This window comes from Urocitellus parryii, chromosome X (assembly GCF_045843805.1).
Source record: "Urocitellus parryii isolate mUroPar1 chromosome X, mUroPar1.hap1, whole genome shotgun sequence".
NCBI classification, from domain to species: Eukaryota; Metazoa; Chordata; class Mammalia; order Rodentia; family Sciuridae; genus Urocitellus; species Urocitellus parryii.
In genome coordinates this window covers 58755420-58776241 of record NC_135547.1, presented here as the reverse complement: position 1 = coordinate 58776241, position 20822 = coordinate 58755420, and the positions used below count along the sequence as shown (strand labels likewise).

The window sequence follows — 20822 nt, the reverse complement described above, 5'->3', positions numbered from 1 at the left end:
GGCCATCCAAAGATCATATATCAAACAATGCTAGGGTATCATACTGGGCTTTTAGGTGGTGATCCCTAAACATTCTCCCTATACTTAGTCTAGTCATCAACCATGGTGTGAGAAAAGGATTTCAGCCTCAAAATAGGAGTAATATTGTTGAAATTGTGAGGGAAAGGGAAGCCCTTTTCTTTAGTCACTGGTTCAATATTACCTTCAAAAAGATCATCACCAACATATGGAGCTGGAGTCTGTAAGTTATTGCTTCGGTTGTAGTGAGGCTCAGTAATGTTCTGTGCTCCATTTCCCCCAGAACATTCACCTTCCTCCATGGGTTCATCTAAAGCAAATGTCACTGATATATTCTTTTTAGGCCTTAATCTTAGGCCATCTTTCTGTACAGCAAGAACATGGGGGGAAAAGTCAGTTGGTGCTCAAAGAATTCAAGAATTGTCCCTGGGTAGTAACAAAGAGCCATTTACCTGTAGAATTGGTTTTAGAGGCCTAGCTTCCATGGAGCGTTGTCCAAAATGCTGTCTTTTCTCAAAATGCTGTCTTTTCTCGAAATTCTGTCTTTTTTCTTTGGACATTACTATTCTGGTAGAGAAGCTGAGGAAATTTGAAAGAACAAAGCAGTAGTAGAAACAGACACACAAACATCTAATGTAGCTATTACCCCATTTCTCCCATATGCCTTTGGACAATGAAAGTGACAACAGAGCAAGAGGACATTTAGGCCTTTTATTCCTGAAAATCTTGATCACCACCTGTTTTATTTTTGTTTTCTCTTTTCAATATCTCTGTGCTGTCTTCTTACTCCTCATTAGGAGGATCAGATAACTGAAAGCAGAAATGTGGAATAGCTCCATGACATACATTCATTGAATAATACCACTAGACTCCTTAACTGATGCTAATGTTCCTTTTCTCCTCCACATGGCAAGCCAGAGAACAGAACAAGCCCTGTTTTGGAAAAGCTGTAATGGGGATATATGGACTTTACCTTTATGCAACTTTTCCCTCTGGATTGACTACTGAAGTTGTGCCAAGGGTGGTATGTACCCGACTTCTTGGAGTCTTGGTGGGCACTGCCCTAGCCCCACTTGGCCCATGTGATCTTGAGAGACTTGCTCAGTACTTCCCATAACCTATCTCTCAGAACTACTTGCTCAGGTTGAAGATTGACTCCTGCTTCTATCAGTAAATCTAGTGGAATAAATCTAATGGAGGCAGTTCATTACCTATCTGATGAGCATCTTTCTCCAGAGCCTCTGGTACTCTTGGAGGTTGGAAAGCTCAAAGTGGGTGGTTGTTGGCTAATATACAGCTCTTCATATTTATCTCCAATGGCAGCTAGTAGCCAGCGCAGCCCTTCAATTATGGGATGATGGTTTCTCCTTTGGAGGTTTTTGATGGCTGAACATGGCTCCTGTGACAAAAAAGAAGAGAAGGTCTGAGACTTGGAGCCTGGGACCCTTGGGGCCAACAAACCAATCACTCATCTAAATAGCAGAGGTACATATAAGCTGTGCTGTGTCTGGAGAGACTCTAGACTCCCTATGAGACACTCAGTATTCACATCTGAAAAAGTAAATGGAAGGCACAAAAGCTGAAGTCCTTTAACAAAGTGGTTGGGGTATCTTGGATGTGTGACTTGGAGCAAGTCACTTCTTATCTCTGTTTAAGCCTTAGCATTTTTTTTAATTTGTTTTTTGGTACTAGGGATTGAACCCAGGGCACTTAACCACTGAGCCACATCCCCAGCCTTTTTTCTATATTTTTATTTAGTGACAGGGTCTCACTGAGTTGCTTAGGGCCTCACTAAGTTGCCAAGGTTAACTGTGAATTCTTGATCTTCCTGTCTCAACCTCCCGAGCCGCTGGGAACACAGGTGTGTGCCACCACGCCTGGCAGCCTTAGTTTTCTTATCTATAAAATGGGGATATTAAAACTTTCAACTGTTTTGAAGGTAAAATGCAATATTTGTTACCACTATCAAATTAGAAATCATCACTGTAGATGTTGCCTGTTAGGGAGTGGCTTTGCCCCAAATCCAACATATGGGGCTGATTATGAAATGGCCTAGACTTTATCAGACAAGTTATAGAGGAAGAGTGAAGGAAGAGGTTAACACTTACCACTCTGCACTTGGACTTATTCTCATTCACTAGCCTTTCCAGAAGTAGGTATTCGATAATATCACAAGGCAAGAGGGCATCCTTTTTGTCTTGTTTGTTAGCCAGGCTAGAATAGAACATATAGAGGGAGGAAAGAAGAGAGAAAGAGTGAACCAAAATAGAGGCAAACAGTAAGAGGAGAACTAATCTTGTATAACTATTACATATCCAGGAATTGGGTTTAAAGACATCTAATGAGACAGACAATTTTCTAGCCAGCTCTCAGTGGAGGAAATAATGGTACAAATAATTTGAGTCCAAAGTAATCCACAGGGCTCATTTCTCATTTCTCCTACTTCATGCCATCAAACTTTTAACTACAGTTGCTAACTGGGATATGAATGGACTTAGCATTTTTACATCTTCATTTAAACTCTATTCATGTTCTAGTTGGGCTTGCTAATGAGGAATGAAAAAGGAGTTGTTAGGGGTGAAGATTGACTGGTCACCTAAATTATCACCCTGAAATAAGTGCCAGGTATATAACTCTTGAGCAAATTGATAGGGGAGCTAGTTCTTAGTGGTTGTTTTCTTGTACCATGAGGTTTCAGGATCAGAGAATGAAACCAGAAAATATGAGAAGCAAAGTTGGAAAGAGTTGAGGAAGAGTCCAGGTTTGGGGGTGGGTGATCCAGATATCACTTCTATTTTTCTTTGATGAATATCTTCAGAATTACCTTTGCACAAACCAATAATGTATTCCATGTGGCAGTGTGTAGTAGAATGTGGCTCTTGAAAACAGAGGACTGGGCCACTCCACCTCACTGAGCCTAAGTGAAGATGAGATCTAGCAAGGTGTGACAAAGGGACTGCCCAGCCTTTTATCTCTAGACTTCTCTTAAGGTAAAAATTGGGAAAGAGAAATAGGGCATAAAAGCAGAATCTTACAGTAAGATGGGTTTCCCTGCCACTCTTTTGTCAGACATTAGACGTGTTAAGATGTTCTTTGCTTCCTGCATACGTTCTACATCACTGGAATCCACGACAAAAACAAGCCCTTGTGCTTGAGCATAGTAGTTTGGCCATTTTTCTTGGCCCTTCAGATCTCCATTTAGGTCATACATGGCCACTTCATACTCATCTAGCAGGAGTGTAGTCAGTTCTGATTTCACATCATTGTTTATCCTGCTGGGAAGTACTGGACACAGGGGCAGAGGGGAGAAGCAACCACAAATCAGGGAAATATTAGGTCAAACAATTTGTTGAATTTTGACTAGATCCTACTCTGAAAAATGTTACTGAAAAATCCTGTCACCCTGCTCATTCTGGTGGATGCATCTTTTCAAACTATCACTTTGCCTGTGCCACCCCTTCCTGGCTTAGTAACCTGCAGTGAATAACCCTTTGCTCCCAGGATAGAATGCAGACATCTTTAGCTTCTAACCTGCCAGGCCTGTCTCCTGCACTCTAACAAGGTTGATGGTCACAATGTCTCTGGCTCCCATCCAGTCTGTTCCTCCCTCTGCTCCTTTGCTCACACTTTCCCCACTTGACACACATGCCATGCTGTCTCTTTCCTTGGCCTTCACAGGATGCTATTCCCGCAGCTTAGAATACTCTTCTACTACTATATGTTTGGATAATGCCTATTTTTAAAAAAAAATCAATTAGATCTTGTTTGTTATAGAAAAATTTGCTTTACACCACCATCCCCAGTATGGATAATGTGCCTTTCATCACATATATCACAGTATTATTAATTTTATGGTTTACTTATCAACTAAACTACAACAGGAAAGGGAGCCCTTTTAATTTTGTTTGCTATTAGATTCATGATGCTCAGCATGACGGCTGGCACACAGGTACTCACTAAATATTTGTTGAAAGAATTTGATGAATGAATGAACCAACAGGAGGCCCTTCTCTCTGCCCCCCTTTCTTTAGGCCCAACTTAAGAGCCTTCTCTGGTTTGCTCACCTCTCAACTCTCTCAACACATTGTCTGGACTGGTCCTTCATCTATTTCTGTGCTTGCCTATTACCTGTTAAACCGTGGGTTACACCATATGTATTCGCTTAAGTGTTTATGGTGGCTGTTTCTATGGATGAAGGTATGAAGCCTTGTCTCACATATCTCTTCCAAGAAACCATGACAGACTTGGGCACATTTCCCTCTTTAAAAGCCATGTCCACATCATAAAATCTCATACAGAACTCCATACTTCATTCAGCATTCATAGAAATTCAGTTCAAAACAACAGCCCTAGCCAGGTGTGGTGGCTCACGCCTGCAATCCCAGCTGCTTGGGAGGCTGAGATAGAAGATCTTGAGTTCAAAGCCAGGCACAGCAATTTAGCGAGGCCCTAAGCAACTCAGTGAAATCCTGTCTCTAAATAAAATACAAAATAGGCATGGGGATGTGGCTCAGTGGTTGAGTGCCCCTGAGTTCAATCCCCGGTACCAAAACAAAAAACAACCCAAACAGCCTTTATATGAATTTCAGTCTGCTGAACTGTTAGTTCTGGCCTAGCTCTCTGCTCATGTTAGTAGCAAAATGCTTTTATTGATTCCTGACACCCACACCTGGGAGTACTAAGACCAGAATCAATAACTTCTTATAGCCTCAGATCTACCTGTGACATTCTCCACGGGATTGCCAAAATGAGTCATTAAGCTGAGTAGTTAGTAATATGCTTTTAGATCTTTAGAAATGTATGATTCCACACTTTTATGAGTATATATGTTTATATATATATATAATCATTACATTTTAATCTGGTTTTATAAAACCTGTTTTATAAGTCAATGATCTTTTTCATTATAGCTCTCAGATAACAATTTTCAGTCACAACTTTGATATGACATTTGGTATGTGTGTATTAGACTACTTAATAAGTGAATAGGTTAAAAACTCGGAAGGTAATTTTAAAATCTTGATTCCTGTACCTTGATGAGCTTTATGCTATTTTTTCCATGTCAGAATTTTAAAAAAAGTTTTTCCTATTTTTTTCCTTCTACTTGAAATCTTGCTAATTCCTTCAGTAACAATCTATTGTTGATGAACCCTAGATGCCATAAGTTCCCTTACAATTTACATTTCTCTTATTTCCTCTATTAATTCATAAACACCCCCAAGGAAAAGTACTGGCTCTCATTCCTGACAGTGTTTCATAAAGCATGGTTGGGGGATTGTCTACTTCAGAGTTGCATGGGCATGATTGTTAGCTCCTAACCTGGGCCAAATGATTCAGAATCTCTAGGTTTGGGATCCAATCATTTGTATGTGTAACAAACTCCTTATAATTAACAAAATCCCCAGGTGATTCTTCTGCACATAAGAGCAGAAAAACCACTGCTCTAGAGAGACATGAAACTCATGCCTGATGTATCTCAGTATCATCTGGAGAAAGTTATTAAGTTACGGATTTCATAACCTGCCCCAGACCAAAGTATCTGGGCCTGCAGGTGCTTAGTCAGAGGTTTGAAGGCTTCCTAGGTGATTCTGGTCATAGGCTCTTAGTATTCGTTGTTCATGATTACCTCTGAAGCTTTTTGGTTTACTACTGAACTATATCCCCAACACTTTTGTTTTTTAATTTTTTTTTAAAGAGAGAGTGAGAGAGAGGGACAGAGAGAGAGAGAGAATTTCAACATTTATTTATCTTTTCTTAGTTCTCGGCGGACACAACGTCCTCGCTTGCATGTGGTGCTGAGGATCGAACCCGGGCCGCATGCATGCTAGGCGAGCGCGCTACCGCCTGAGCCACATCCCCAGCCCTTGTTTTTTAATTTTGAGACAGAGTCTCACGTGGTTGCAAGGCTGGTCTCAAACTTGCAAACCTCCTGCCTTAGCCTCCCAAGTCACTGGGATTATACGCATGCACAACCACATCAGGCTCCCTGTGGAAACCTGTGAAGCTAGGCTTCATTCTCTGATAGTTTGATTTCATAGATCTGGGGTGGTGCTTAAACATCATGGGTTTTTGTGTGTGTGTGTGTTTTTAATAATGCTTCTAGGTAATTAAAACACATAGCCAGTTTTGAGAGGCACTGGTCCATATGTCCTTATTTAGGGCACCTTTTTGTGCTCATGCTCGAGTTTCTTACCCCATATGACTATGTCAGAAAAAAACAGTTACAGTGAATGGTGTCATCAATAATCCTATCTTGCCAGGGTCGGTAGGTGGCACACACTTGTCATCCCAGTGGCTCTGGAGGCTGAAGCCAGAGGATTATGAGTTCAAAGCCAGCCTCAGCAACTTAGCGAGGACTTGTCTCTAAATAAAAATATATAAAAGAACTGGGGATGTGGCTCAGTGGTTAAGCACCCGTGGGTTCAATCCCAGGTACCCGCCCCCCAAAAAAGTGTACCACAATATTTTATAGCTGATGTCTGTAAATGTTCACACAAATTACTGCTTGTAGACTGGAATTTCCTTCTAGGCAATTGTCTGTTCTTGGCAATCATCCTAAAAACATTTGCAGGAGTAGGGGAGGTGACCTACTCAATTTGGGGTACAGAATAACCTACTGCATTGACTCTGATGGTCCTGTGTGAACAGAGTAACATGAGATATGCCTCAGAATGTGATATCAGTGCTCATTAAAAACTCTTCTGAGAATGAAGTCACCACTATAAACCAATACATTTGTGAATTAGTCCCAAGTCATTCACTGAGCACAAGGCAAGTTATGCAGTAACAATAATAGACTTCAGGCATTTTTCTCAGGAATTATAGCAGAAAACAGACACTATTCTCATAGACAAATTACATAGGGCTAATTTCAGATGAGTATTTCCCAAAAGCTGGCTGACCATCAGTAACACCTGGAGAGTTCTTAAAATAGATTTCCCAGGTCCCACCCAAACTGAATGGGAATCTAGACATGAAGCTGAGTTGGAGCTCTAGAAAATTAACCCCAGTTTTATCAGTAATATGGTGGTCTATCCTGGCTCCTTGACTTTCCTGCTGCTGCTGATTTTCTTATAATGTTTGCCTATCAGAATTAAGAAGCAAGGAATCAAGTTTGCTGCCTTTACTGAGCAGGGAGGCAGGGAACCATTGGCTAAAATGTGGTGCTTGGAGCTGCTGTTGGGGCAGGGGAAGAAGATATAAGATGGGGGACTGGGGCTGTGGCTCAGTGAAAGCACACTTGCCCAGCATGTGTGAGGCACTGGGTTCGATTCTCAGTACCACATTAAAGTAAAGGTCTATCAACAAATAAAAAAATATTTAAAAAGATAAGATGGTAAATGTAGTCTTGGGAATGGTGGAATGGGGGAACACATTAATTCCACAAATATGTATTGAGTACCCTCCTGAAGATACTTCACTTTAGTGAAGGCACTAAAGATAGAGAAGACGAGATCCATTATGTCTCCTCAAGGGGATCACAGTCTAGGGTATGGACTTGGAGTTGAACAGGGTGTTGTTACAAATGCATGCTATAGGGATACTTAGGATAAAGTGGGAGTGAGGAACTGGGGATTAGAGGAGGCTTTCCTGTGTTCAAGCTTCCACTGTGACTTGAGGTGTTTGATTAAGCAGATAGATAACGGAGGGAATGAAATTCTAAGTAGTGGGCAGCAGGTACAGAAAATGCAGTCCTGTGACTTAGAGTGCTGTGGTGACAGAGGATGGCAAAGCATCTGTATTGATTTTATCAGAGGACATACGTGGAGAGAATGGGAAATGAAGCTGAAGGAGGAGTTGGGGACCAAACCATGAAAGGCTTTGTGTACTGCTAAGGAATGTAAGTTTTGTTTTGAAGACAACGGGGAGGCATTGAGCAGTTTTGTGCAGGAAAGCATGATCAGAGTTTTGTATAATTCCTCATGTTAACTGGGGGTGGGGAGGCTGGAGATAGGAAGATCAGCCAGAAAGCTGCTGCTATAGTTTAGGGGCTTCAAATTGGCCAGTGGCAGAAGAGTCAGCTTAGGGCTGCCAGTTTAGATAAAACTCAGCCATGTCATCATACCCCTTCATTTATTCAGTGAACATTGAGGATGTCCTAAGCCAGACACAGTACTGGCCTCTTTAAGTGATTGACTAGCAGTTAGCTGGGTCTTCACAACTAGTATAGTAGCTTCCTGAAGTTCTGTGTAAGTGCTTCTTGAAATGTCAAGGTATTAAACTAGAGATATGGTATTAAACTTGCACATCTCCAAATTGACAGTTCTGAAGCTCCAACTTTCTATATTAGTTGTCACCAAGGGTTTCATGTTATTAAACTTCTTTATCATCCACACTTGTCTCTTATCTAGACCAAATTCCACTTTAATTGAGTTCTGGAACTAGACACCATTTCAAACATGCTCTCCTTCATAATTGACTGCAATGCTTTACATAGTTTGAATTCATTTATATTGACAATATGAGAAGACTTTCAATTAGGACATCTTACAAAGGGAATGCATGACAGATATTATAAAAACAGGCTGAAATACGGAGATTCCTTGGAAAACTGGGTATGGAACCACCATTTGAGCCAGCTATCCCTCTCCTCAGACTATACCCAAAGGACTTAAAAACAGCATAATACAGGGACACAGCCACATCAATGTTTATAGCAGCACAATTCACAATTGCTAAACTGTGGAGCCAACCTAGATGTCCTTCAGTGGATGAATGGATAAAAATATGTGGCATATATACACAATGGAATTTTACTCAGCATTAAAAAAGAAAAAAATCATGGCATTTGTAGGTAAATGGATGGCGTTGGAGAAGATAATGCTAAGTGAAGTCAGCCAATCCCAAAAAAAACAAATGCCGAATGTTTTCTCTGATATAAGGAGGTTGACTCATAGTGGAATGGGGAGGGAGAGTATGGGAGGAATAGGTGAATTCTAGATAGGGAAGAGAGGTGGGAGTGAAAGGGAGGGGGCAGGGGATTAGTAAGGATGGTGGAATGTGATGGACATTATTATACAAAGTACATGTATGAAGACTTTAATTGGGTGTCAACATTATATACAAACAGATAAAAAATTGTGGTATATATGTGTATTAAGAAATGCAAAAAAAAAGAATAGTGTTATCTTGATTAGGTAGAGGGAAGTGAAAGGAGGGGAAGGAAGGGTATGTGGGGATAAGAAAGATAGTAGAATGAAACAGACATTATTACTTTATGTATATATGACTGTATGACCGATGTGATTCTATAATATGTATACTCAGAAAAATGAGAACTTATATCCCATCTATGTATGATATATCAAAGTATATAAGTGCATTCTACTGTCATGTATAACTAATTAAAACAAATAAAAAATTAAAAAACAGGCTGGTAACACTGAAGGGTGTGTGTGTGTGTGTTTTGGGAGGTGTTTATCCTTCAAAAGAGGGAAATTAAGGTCTAGAAAATAAGACTAGGATGGAATGACTATTTCACTGGACTCTGGAAGACCTACACCAGTATCTAATGCCCTTAGTTTCTCACATCTTTGAAAGGCCTCCACAAGAACAGTTTTGCCTGAGTTTTCCAAGCCAATGATAATGACAGTCGCATTCCTGGAAATAGAAAAGAGAAATTAGCCAAACCCATAAAACACTGTTAATTGTTCAGCGAAAGATACTAGAATTCTAGTCTTCCTTAGTGTTTGAGGATATGTAGTAGTCCCAATGCATGTAACATAAAAAGCCCAGCTAAAGTGGTAGAAGGTGCTATGTGAGCCCCTCCCCAAAGCCTCCAAGGATGCTCGTCTTTCTTAATTAACTTACCTTGTAGAACAGCCTTCCTCCCTCAGCTCTGTTCCCCATCATGCAGCTACTACTCAGTCATTTCCCAAATATATCACAATGATTTGTCCCTTGAGGGATTGTGGGCAAATACATGGGAGGAGGTGGTAGAATGGGTTTAGAAAAATAATTGTAACATTACCTTCGTTTCTCTTCAGTTGGTTTTAGCCGGGACCAGCAAGAGGTCAGTAGCCGGAACATGATTCACCTTGGTTCTTGAATATTAAGAGAAGAAAGTATATGAGAATTCAGGCCCATTATTAACACTTGAACCTAAATCAACTTACAACTACACAGGTGCTGGTAAACAGAAATCCTGGGACTGTTATAATTTCATTACTTTATTCTGTCCAACTTTGTCTATAAATGTCATAGAGAAACAGGTTATCCTCAACTCCAGTGACAACTTTTGTGCTGCTTTATATCTTCCAACAAAATGAAGTGGCTTTTTTTGGGTGGGAGACAGCACCAGGGATTAAACTCGGGCATTTGACCACTGAGCCACCTTCCCAGCCCTATTTTGTATTTTATTTAGAGACAGGGTCTCACTGAGTTGCTTAGGGCCTCCATTTATTTATTTATTTATTTGTTTATTTATCTATCTATCTATCTATCTATTTATTTATTTATTTATAGTTGGAAATAATTCCTTTGTTTATTTATTTTTATGTGTGCTGAGGATCAAACCCAGCACCTCACCCATGCCAGGCATGCACTGTACCACTGAGCCACAACCCTGGCAGTGCCTCACGTTTGCTGAGGCTGGCTTTGAACTAGCGATTCTCCTGCCTCAGCCTCCTGAGCTGCTGGGAATTAAACTACAGGCATGTGCCACCATGCCCAGCTAGTGGCTTGTTATTAAAGCAACCCACATAGACACAGGTGGTGTGGTCTATCCCTTCAACTAGTTTGTCCCTATTTGATAGTAATATATTTATTCTACCTTGGGAAGGGAGTAGGACTATATCTTGGAGAGAAATCAGGTTAGATTTAAAGAAGGACCTGTTGGGAAATCTGTTCTCAGTAAAAACTCTCCATTTTTATTTTATTTTTTTATTTTGAGATAGGGGTCTCACTAAGTTGTTGAGGCTGGCCTTGTATTTGTGACCCTCCTGTCTCAGCCTCCTGAATTATATTTTTATTTAATTTTGAGACAGGGTCTCAATAAGTTGCCCAGGCTGGCCTCGAATTTGGAATCCTTCTGCTTCCATACTCCCTCACCTCCCAATAACTGGGTTTACAGGTATGTACCACTGCATCTGGCTCCTTGTAGTTTTGGTTTGCATTTCCCTAGTAGTTAATTATATTGGAGTTCAGAATTGGAGGAAGGCCTGGTTGGCTTAGGAAAATACTTCAGTTGATACTTAGATGGGCTTTTGCTATCTGATGAGCGTTTGTGTGCCAGCTTATTAATGGATAACTTGGCAGGGTTTTGCAGAGTCATCCAGTCATCCTCTTTTGGAGAATTGCCATTCCCAAATAGTCACATTTCATAGCATTTCTTAGAGCACAGCTCTCTCTGTAGGAAATCATTCAGCTTCCATAAACACTCCTGGAGTATGGCTCTGGCTTATGCCATACAAAAGGGAAACCTTATATACGGCTAGTGATCAAAACCGGCCTTATTCCAGTTTTGCTGATGAAGCTGATAAGACCTGAAGCTTGAAACACCAGAGTCTAATTGTCTGGGTTCCATGATAGCTATTTCCCCTTGAGATAAGCAAGGCCCAGTGACAGCTTCATGTCTATTCTGATCATTGGCAGAGCTTCCGAGCTTGAACCCTGGCTTTGTGTATTTGTCAGTGCCACTAAGAAGAATCAAATAGGCATCACAGAAGTTCTTCCTTTAGAACAGAGAGTAAGTAGTATAACCAAGTGGGAAAACAATTGAACTAGTGATAACTGATCCTATCTTTTATTTCTAGTGCCTCTCCTGTGTATCACCTACATTGAAACTACTGTTTTCAGATTTCTCATCTGTAAAAGGGGATTGACATTATAATTTGCTTACCTTGAGGTGGTTAATTACTTCTGTAATGAGTAGTTGCTCCTTTTTGGATGAGAAACATAAGGTATGTAGAGTAATGAAAAGGTTCATTGAGCTTTCTAGCCTTCTTGACAGAGTAACAGCCCACTTGTCCACTTCTAAAGGGTAGGCAATGTCCTAATAATGGCTGTCGAGGTTCTGGTATATCTATGGCAACCACTACCTGGTTCTTAGCAACCATGCTCATATCTTCTTAACTTGTGTGACTATAGATAATTAATAATAACTTTATTCATTTACAAATACTTATGTGGAAGTTACTGTGTGACATCATTCATTTCAGTACTTTATGCGTATTATGTCATTTAATCCTTATGACCACAAAAAAAGTTGGGACTGACATTCTTTTTTTTTTGGGGGGGGGCAGGACTGGGGATTGAGACTAGGGCCTCACACATGCTAGACAGGCATGCTACTAATAAGTGACATCCCCAGCCTTTTTTTAAAACTTTTTTTTTTTAATTTTGAGACAGGGTCACTCTAAATTGCCTGGGCTGGCCTTGAATGATCCTCTTGCTTTAGACTCTCAAGCAGCAGGGGTTATAGGAGTGCTGGGGTTACAGGTGTGTACCACCACACCTGGTCTGTCATTCTTACATTTAAGAGAAAAGGTTAAGTAGCTTGCCAACAGCTAGAAAATTGTGAAGCCAAAATCAAAACCTAGGCAGTCGGGCTTCAGAGTCTGTGTACTACGTAAAAGGTCTGACAGGCTGTGTGAGTGAGAAGCCCTGAGGTACCAGAGAAACTGCCTATGATTTGGGCCTCTCTATCTCTTCTGTCTAAACTATATCATTACTTATTCATTTTTAGTGAACTTAAAAAACTTTACTTTTTAGAATGCTTACAGAAAAATTAAAAATATAGTACAAAGGATTCTCATATGCTATTTAGACTTTTGAAGGAAAAGCTAACATTGAGGAAGATGAATGAGGAGTCGTGACTGAGACCAGTCCAAAACTGATTTGTCCTCACACAAGGTAAAATGTTAGTAATAACTAGGATCATTTACTTCTTACTGACTAGCATTATATTGGATAGCATGAGTATCAGTGAATAGCAGGCTTAGGATAAAATTGGACCTAACCAGATGGATATTTATTGTAGTAGTTAATATCATTGATTATCTTTTTTTTAGCTTTTCTTTTAGTTGTAGTTAGTACAATATCTTTATTTATTTTTATGTGGTGCTGAGGATGGAACCCAGTGCCTCACAGGTGCAAGGCAAGTGCTCTGCCACTGAGCTACAGCCCCAGCCCCTCATTGATTATCTTTACAATTAGTGGAGATAAAATTAGTAAGAATAACCATAATTGTTTACTGTTAAATGTCATCAGGAATAAATTCTACTTTTGAAGCAGTTAAATATTAGAGGAGGATAAATATGTGTCAGCAGTTCTCTATATAGGTCCAGTTTTGTCCTAGGGCATTGTTTGTGGGATCTTCTACTGATTTGACCCTGGTATGACACTTCGCTTCCAAACCAGCCTGAGTTGCCCATTAGAGTTCTTTCATGACCCTTTGAAAATAAAGCTATTTTTCTTTTGAACTTTTTTTCAGATTCCTTTATTACTACCTCATAATTACCACCAACCTAGTGGCACTGCCTCTCACAATACCTATATGTCTCTGATTTACTGGCCATTTAGTTTTTTGTTGACCAATTCTGCTAGGAATTTTTGACAGTTAATTTCTTTTATTTATATATATATATATATATATATATATATATATATATATATATATATATATATATTGGGGATTAAACTCAGGGATGCTAAACCACTGGGCTACAACCCCAGCCCTTTTTTTTTTCTGGTTTGCTTTAGTATATTGAACATCTTTCTAAAATAAACTATGAGAAAGCCATTTTAATTCAATGGAAGAGATGCTGAAAGATTCAAGATTAACATCCATTATTAGCACTGTAAAATGGAGGGAAAGATTCTGCCCCCAAGGGAGATGGAAGGGTCAAGCCGAAAGCTATCAATGGGAAAGATGAAGAAAGATGGGCTCTCAGAGCACGGGTTTCTGGCTAGAAGCTGTTCCTTGCTCACTGTGTCAATTTTTTCTCCCAGCCCCCTCAGGCTGATTCTCTAGGCTAAGATGGTGGAGATGGTGTTTGCTGTAGTTGAGAGAGGAAGTGACGGGCTGAACCCAGGGGTAGTGCTGAAAAGCTTCCCGAGTCACGCTTGGCTCAGGCTTCTCCAGGGAAGATAGACAGAGGGAAGAGAGGTGCTGGCACCAAGGAAGGGCTTGGCACAGGACTCTGGAAAGTTCAGAGGAGCTGGAGGACCAGGTGGCAGGACACACCTGGACAGCAAGGAGAGAGTCTGCAATGCTCATACAAGGGACAGCAGTCCAAACCCCCTCATGCATAAGCAGATGGAGTTGACAAAGACTTGCCCTAACCTGTCTCCCATGTGGGACTGACCTAGCCCTATTAAGCCCTTGGTGGGCAGCCTGGGATAGCGGGGGTCAGGGTAGCCCAGTGTTGGATAGGACACCATGGGAGACAGACCCCATGTGGTTTCTGGCTCATCTCTATCTCTTAAAGCTTTTGGACATGCACACAGTTGGAGGAGGTCTCCCTGGCAGAGAACTTTGGAAAGCTCCCTCTAGTGAGACTGGGCAGGGGTGGCAGGGTGGGGGTGGGGACTGCCTTGAAAAAGCAGCTGAGGAATGGAGGGATGGGGATTTCCAGAGACTTCAGAGATGATGCCTGGTCTGATAGGAACCGTGATTCAATGCTCTGACTTGGGGCTAATTTGCCGAATGAGATAGTTCCATCCTGACTTCCCTGGGCAGGGTTGGTCAGGGAAGACAGAAAACAGGCCTTCCCAAGACCCACAGGGATGAAAAGTGGCCAAGAAAAGCCAGATTTGGGCTCCCAGAACACAATGAGAAAAAGAGAGAGAAGGCCGTAAAGGATTCTAGGTGCAGGCTGAGCTGACGGTGCCTTCTATCCAAGATTCTGATCCTGACATTGGCTTGGAGGCAGAGACAGCCCTTCCCTGATCTTCCAAAGCCCCGGGAGATAAAGGGACCAGGTGAAGGATGGGCTTTGGGGCATCCAAGGGCACAAGTATGTGACAGCCACCCCTATGGAACTCAGCAGGGACCACAAAGTTCCAGCCTCAGTTTGTTCTCAGAGCAACAAGCATGGCACAGGGTTTGGGGGGGTTTCAGTCTTGGAGTCAAGGACGGGGTTGCAGGTCTGTCTTCTTGGCCTGGGAATATTTGGGATTCCCCAGCGGAGCCATCCAGATTACCCTTCTGGAATTGCCAGGTCTCTCCTCTCTCCTCAGTGGACAGGAGAGTGGGTGGGAGGGCAGCTTCACCCAGCGGGAGCCACCACCCCCTCTCCACGGGACCCCCAGCCCCTCTCCTGGGGCAGGACCCCCGGGGCCGCACAGGCGTGTCTAGATCTCCATGTCCACGGGGCGAATGTTGCCCGTTTTGTGCTCTCTGACCCACAGCTCTCTGTCTTTGGCCGGGTCCACTTTTCAAAGCAGTTGGTCTACAGGCTCGACTGTGCTTTGGTTGAACATGTCTGTCTCATGCCGCAGCTGTGTGTACTGACACAGATGTTGCCGGATCATCTCCACCCTCTCTACCTCCAGCCTCTCCAGCTCCAAAGTGGTGGTCACCATCTCTTCAAACCACTTGGACTGGGCCTGGTTGTAGAGGTCCACACAGCGCATGAGGTCATCACCAGCCTGTGTGGACTTTCTCCATGCCTACTTGATGTCCTCCTCTGTCTTGTTGCTCAGCTTCATCTCCAGCTGCTGGGTCTTCATCTCCAGGTCTCTCTGCCACTCTGTGAGGGCTTTCCAGGCCTTCTCCACCGACGCATAGTGGCTGGCGAGCTGCTTGTGGAGGTCAGCGATATGGTGGTCACACTTTTTCATGTCTTTCTTGAAGTTCTCATGAAAGTTCATTAGGGGCTTCTCTACCTCGCTGTGAAGCTTGGCGGAGAACTTGAGATGAACCTCTGCTTCATCTGCCGGACTCTTCTTCACCTGGGCCCAGGCTTCTCCCAAGGAGCCTTCTTCTTGTGCAGCCAAGGAGTTCTGAGAGAGCTTAGCCAAGTTCTTTGCATATTCTTCTTCAATCTTTATCCTCTCTCGGACGAATTCAGACATTTCTTTCTGCATTTGTTTGCCTTTCAGTTGCTTTTGGAGCAGCAGTTTGAACCCAGCCACCGTGCCATTGCCTTGGGGATCCTTCTTATCAGCCCAGAAGTAGTCACAGTAGCTCCACTCGGTTGGCTTTACAGTTGCTGTTCAGGCATGGTGTCTGGGTGAGGGAATGTCACACAATTTATCATCTTCTCTGTGGGGTCAACTTTATTTTCAAGATTATATATTTTGTCTTCATTGCCTGAGGTTCTATCTTCCAAATGGTCTTGTCTGTGGGTAATACTTTCCATTGAACTTTTAAGTTGGTTTAGTGATTCCTTCCCTTCAATGATTTCTTCTTTATTTCTTTTCAGGACCTCTAATAGATCTTTACAGAAGTGATCTTTCATCTCCTGGATCGATTCTGTTATTTTACTGCAAAACTCCTGTGCCTGCTCTCTTATATAATTATTTAAGTTGTAGAACAGTTTTACTAAATACATCCTCAACTCCTTCTCTGATATTTCTTTGATGGATTCTCTTATGGGAGCAGCTTGGTTTGTTTGGAGCACTTTATTCCCTTGTTTTTTTCATTTTGTTTGTGTGTCTTCCCATCTAGCCGTGTGTTCTGAAGCAGGATAGTTTCTACTCTGTAGATTTGAAGTGTCCCTGAATGTTTCCAGAAACTCACAGATCCAGGATCCGGTTTCTGCAGGCTCTGCCACACTGCAGGACCCAGGAGGCTCACCGACCAAGGACGATGGATGAACTCCGGGAGAGAGTCAACCCCAGCCCTTTTTTAAAAATATATTTTTTTAGTTATACATGGACACAATATTTTTATTTTGTTTATTTATTTTTATGTGGTGCTGAGTATTGATTCCGGTGCCTCACATGTGCAAGGTAAGCACTCTACCATTGAGCCACAACCCCAGCTCTTTTTAAAAATTGTATTTAGAGGGGCTGGGGTTGTAGCTCAGTGGCAAAGTGCTTGCCTTACATGTGTGAGGCACTGGGTTTGATCCTTAGCACCACATAAAAACAAACAAAATAAAGATATTGTGTCCATCTATAACTAAAAAAAAAATTTGAATTGTACTTGGAGACTGGGTCTCCTTAACTTGCTTAGGGCCTTGTTAAGTTGCTGAGCTGGCCTCAAACTTGTAGTCTTCCTGCCTCAGCCTCCTGAACTGCTGGGATTACAGGTGTGTGCTACCACGACTGACTGACAGTTTATTTTCTATTTCATTATTATGAAACAATTATTTCTTCACAAATACATAATTAACCCTTTCCATCTATAAACATACATACATGTTTATGTTTATATGAGGATAGAGAAGTATGATTTCACAAAATCAGGATGTTATATTCATTATTTTGAGTGGTAGAGGTAGGAAAGCAAAGAGGGGGTAAGGAAGATTATTATTTATTTTGTTCCAGTGTTGTGAACAATTGTGCATTTTGATTGTTGTGAAATATAAAAATAGAAATTAGAAACCATCCATGGCTCCTACCCACCTGCAAGCTCCCATCACCTCTTCCTTGTACTTCTATGGTAGCCTGCACTTCCTTTTGTGCCCCTTCCCATATAGTGTCCCATCGAATAAGTGGCAGAGTATTTAAATGAGCCAACACAGAACATAGCACTCTAAGTTTAGAAACCTCACTTGTGCCAGGTGTGGTGGCACATGCTGGTAATCCCAGTGCCTCTGTAGACTGAGGCAGGGGGATTGCAAGTTTGAAGCCAGCCTTGGCAACTTAGTGTGACTTTTCTTCAAAATGAAAAAAAAAATGGCTGGGGACGGGGACAGAGACAGGGTTGGGGCTCTGGCTCAGTGGCAGAATGCTTGCCTAGCAATGTGAGGCACTGGGTTCGATCCTTAGCACAGCATAAAAATAAACAAAAGGCATCTGTTCATCTACAGCTACAAAATAATTAAAACAAAAATGGCTGGGGATTTAGCTCAGAGCTACATAAGAGTGCTCTTGGGTTCAATCCCCAGTGCTGGAGAAGGGGAAAAATAAAGAAAGAAAACCTTTAAACCTTTCCTAGATTTTTCAATAAATTCCAAAGTTCTCTTCGTACTCTGAAAATTCCTGGCTGATTTGTACCTTTCCACCTTGCCAGCTCCTCCTCTTTGTTCCTGTCTCTCCCCATGCCCTTTGAATTCCAGCCTCAACTCAGCTTGTACGATGTGAACAACTACATATTCTTTCCTTGAGGCATCCTTATATCCTATTCCTTCTATTCTCCTTGTTCTTTGCCTTAGATTTCCCCTGCCATCCTTCACTTTAGTGGCTCCTTTTCATTTTTCAGTGCTCAACTTATATGACTCTTCCTCAAAGAAGACTTCTCTGACCCATCTTATTTCTCTTTCCCCTTCTATTCCTGTTATGTTCTTTTCTAGTTCTGTTATATTTATTTATTTTTAATTTTTTAATATTAATTTTTTAGTTGTAGTTGGACATAATACCTTTGTTTAATTTATTTTTTTTAATGCAGTGCTGAGGATTGAACCCAGGACCTCCCATGTACCAGGTGAGCACTCTACCACTGAGCCACAATTCCAGCCCTTATATTTATTTTTGACTAGTTTTTAGTATAAAATAAAGCATGATTAGAGAAAACTACACAAAACATAGCTAAGCTTAAAGAGTTATTTTAAAATGAACACCCTTATAACCACCACCTAGGTCAAGAAGGAGAATGTTGTCAGCCATCCTATAAGACCCTTTTTGTGTCTCATTCAAATCGCAGCTCTCTCCTTCCCTGCAAAGTAGCCATTATCTTTTTTTATTATTATTTTTTAGTTTGTTCTAATTAGTTATACCTAACAATAGAATGCATTTTGACACAACATACATGAACAGAGTATAACTTCACATTCTTCTGGTTGTATGTGATGTAGAATTATACTAGTCATGTAATCATATATGCACATAGGGTAATAATGTCTGATTCATTCTATTATCCTTCCTACCCCCACACCCAGTTCCCAGTAGCCATTATCTTGACTTTTTTGGTAAAATCACTTCTTTGTGTTTCCTTATTTTTATCACCTAAGGATCTATTCTTAGACATTATAGATTTTCTTCTTTTTTAAGGTTTTTTTTAGTAGTTACCCAGAGACTATAATTAATAGCCTGAATTTATGACACTATTTCAAATTCATATCAACTTAATTTCAATTGCATATAAAAATTGTTACTTTACAGCTGTACTCCCACCTTGTTGTTATCATGACTTATATCTTTTTGTACATCATATGCTCTATAATATAGATTTAGGATTATTTTATGCATTTGTCTTCTAAATCATATAGGAAATACAAATGAAATTGTAAACCAGAAATGCAGTAATACTTTTTAAAAATATTTGTTTGGGCTGGGGATGTGGCTCAAGCGGTAGCGCGCTCGCCTGGCGTGCGTGCGGCCCGGGTTCGATCCTCAGCACCACATACCAACAAAGATGTTGTGTCTGCCGAGAACTAAAAAATAAATATTAAAAACTCTCTCTCTCTCTCTCTCTCTCCTCTCTCACTCTCTCACTCTCTCTTTAAAAAAAAATATTTGTTTAAGTTGTAGATGGGCACAATACCTTTATTTTATTTATCTATTTTTATGTGGTGCTGAGGATTGAACCCATTGCCTTACATGTGCTAAGCAAGTGCTCTACCACTGAGCCACAACCTCGGCCCAATAATACTGCTTTTAATTTTTATGTAGTTTCCTTTACTAGAGAGATTTATTTCTTCATATGGTTTCAAGTTGCTGTCTAGTATCTGTTTTGACTTGAAGGATGCTGTTTTGCATTTTTTTATAAGGCAGGTCCACTGGTAGTGAATTCCTTTAGCTTTTTTTTTTTTTTTTTTTTTTTTTAAATCTGGGAATGCCTTATTTGCCCCATTTTTGAGGGTTTTTTTTTTTTGGATACATAATTCTTGGTTGACTTCTTTCTTTCAACACTTTAAATATACCAATTCCAGTATTGAGGTTCCTCAAAATACTAAGCATGGAACCACCATATGACCCATCTATACCATTCCTCAGTATTCATCCTAAAGAATTGAAGTCATCATATCATAGGGTTACAGGTATACTCATGTTTTATAGCAGCACAATTCACAGCAACCAAACTGTGGAACCAGCCTAGGTGTTCATCAATAAATGAATGAATAAAGAAAATATGGTACATATAGACAATGGAGTTTTTTTTTTGGGGGGGGTATACCAGGGATTGAACTCAGAGGCACTCAACCACTGAGCCAACCCACCAGCACTATTTTGTATTTTATTTAGAGACAGGGTCTCATTGACTTGCTTAACGCCTTGCTTTCGTTGAGGCTAGCTTTGAACTTGTGATCCTCCTGCCTCAGCCTCTCAAGCCTCTGGAATTACAGGTGTGTGCCACCACACACCTGGCCAGCAATGAAGTTTTATTCAGTCATAAGGAAGGAATTTATATCATATCATTTTCAGATAAATGGATGGAACTTGAGACTATTATGTTAAGCAAATAAACCAAACTCAGAAAGTCAAGGGATATGTATGTTCTCTCATGTGGAAGCTAGAGAGGAAAAAAAGAAGGGTGGGTGGGATCTCATAAAATTATAAGGGAGATTAATAGAGTATGAGGACCAGGGGGAGGGGAGGGAAAGGGGAAATACTAGGGAATGGCATTTTCCAAATTTTATTTTTATTGTGTGCCTATGTATGAATATTTAAAGTTTATAATTTTAATCTCCATATATGTTCAGGTTAACAGATTCTTTTTTTAAATATTAATTTTTTAGTTGTAGTTGGACACA

The 20822-nt window shown here is 40.9% G+C and overlaps 1 protein-coding gene and 1 pseudogene across 1 annotated transcript; both read right to left on the bottom strand.

Moving 5' to 3' along the window:
• Positions 1 to 70: 70 nt before the first annotated feature.
• Arl13a (ARF like GTPase 13A) lies at positions 71 to 10047 on the bottom strand. Its single transcript, XM_026410509.1, has 7 exons — positions 9989 to 10047; positions 9548 to 9618; positions 3054 to 3303; positions 2127 to 2232; positions 1230 to 1417; positions 471 to 597; positions 71 to 383 (listed from the first exon to the last, which is right to left on the bottom strand). The coding sequence occupies exons 1-7, from the start codon at positions 10045 to 10047 to the stop codon at positions 90 to 92; spliced, it is 1095 nt and encodes a 364-aa protein (XP_026266294.1). The 3' UTR covers positions 71 to 89.
• Positions 10048 to 15312: 5265 nt separating this feature from the next.
• LOC113197948 (growth arrest-specific protein 7 pseudogene) lies at positions 15313 to 16220 on the bottom strand (annotated as a pseudogene).
• Between the last annotated feature and the right edge of the window lie 4602 nt (positions 16221 to 20822).

Bases quoted from the DNA above. Each gene is read 5' to 3' on its own strand.
- Arl13a (XM_026410509.1), bottom strand. From the start codon at position 10,047: ATGTTCCGGCTACTGACCTCTTGCTGGTCCCGGCTAAAACCAACTGAA. The intron at 9,619-9,988 runs GTAATGTTACAA...TTCTATTTCCAG, and splicing joins CCAACTGAAGAGAAACGAAG to GAATGCGACTGTCATTATCA. The intron at 384-470 runs GTAAATGGCTCT...CTTGCTGTACAG, and splicing joins CTCTAAAACCAATTCTACAG to AAAGATGGCCTAAGATTAAG.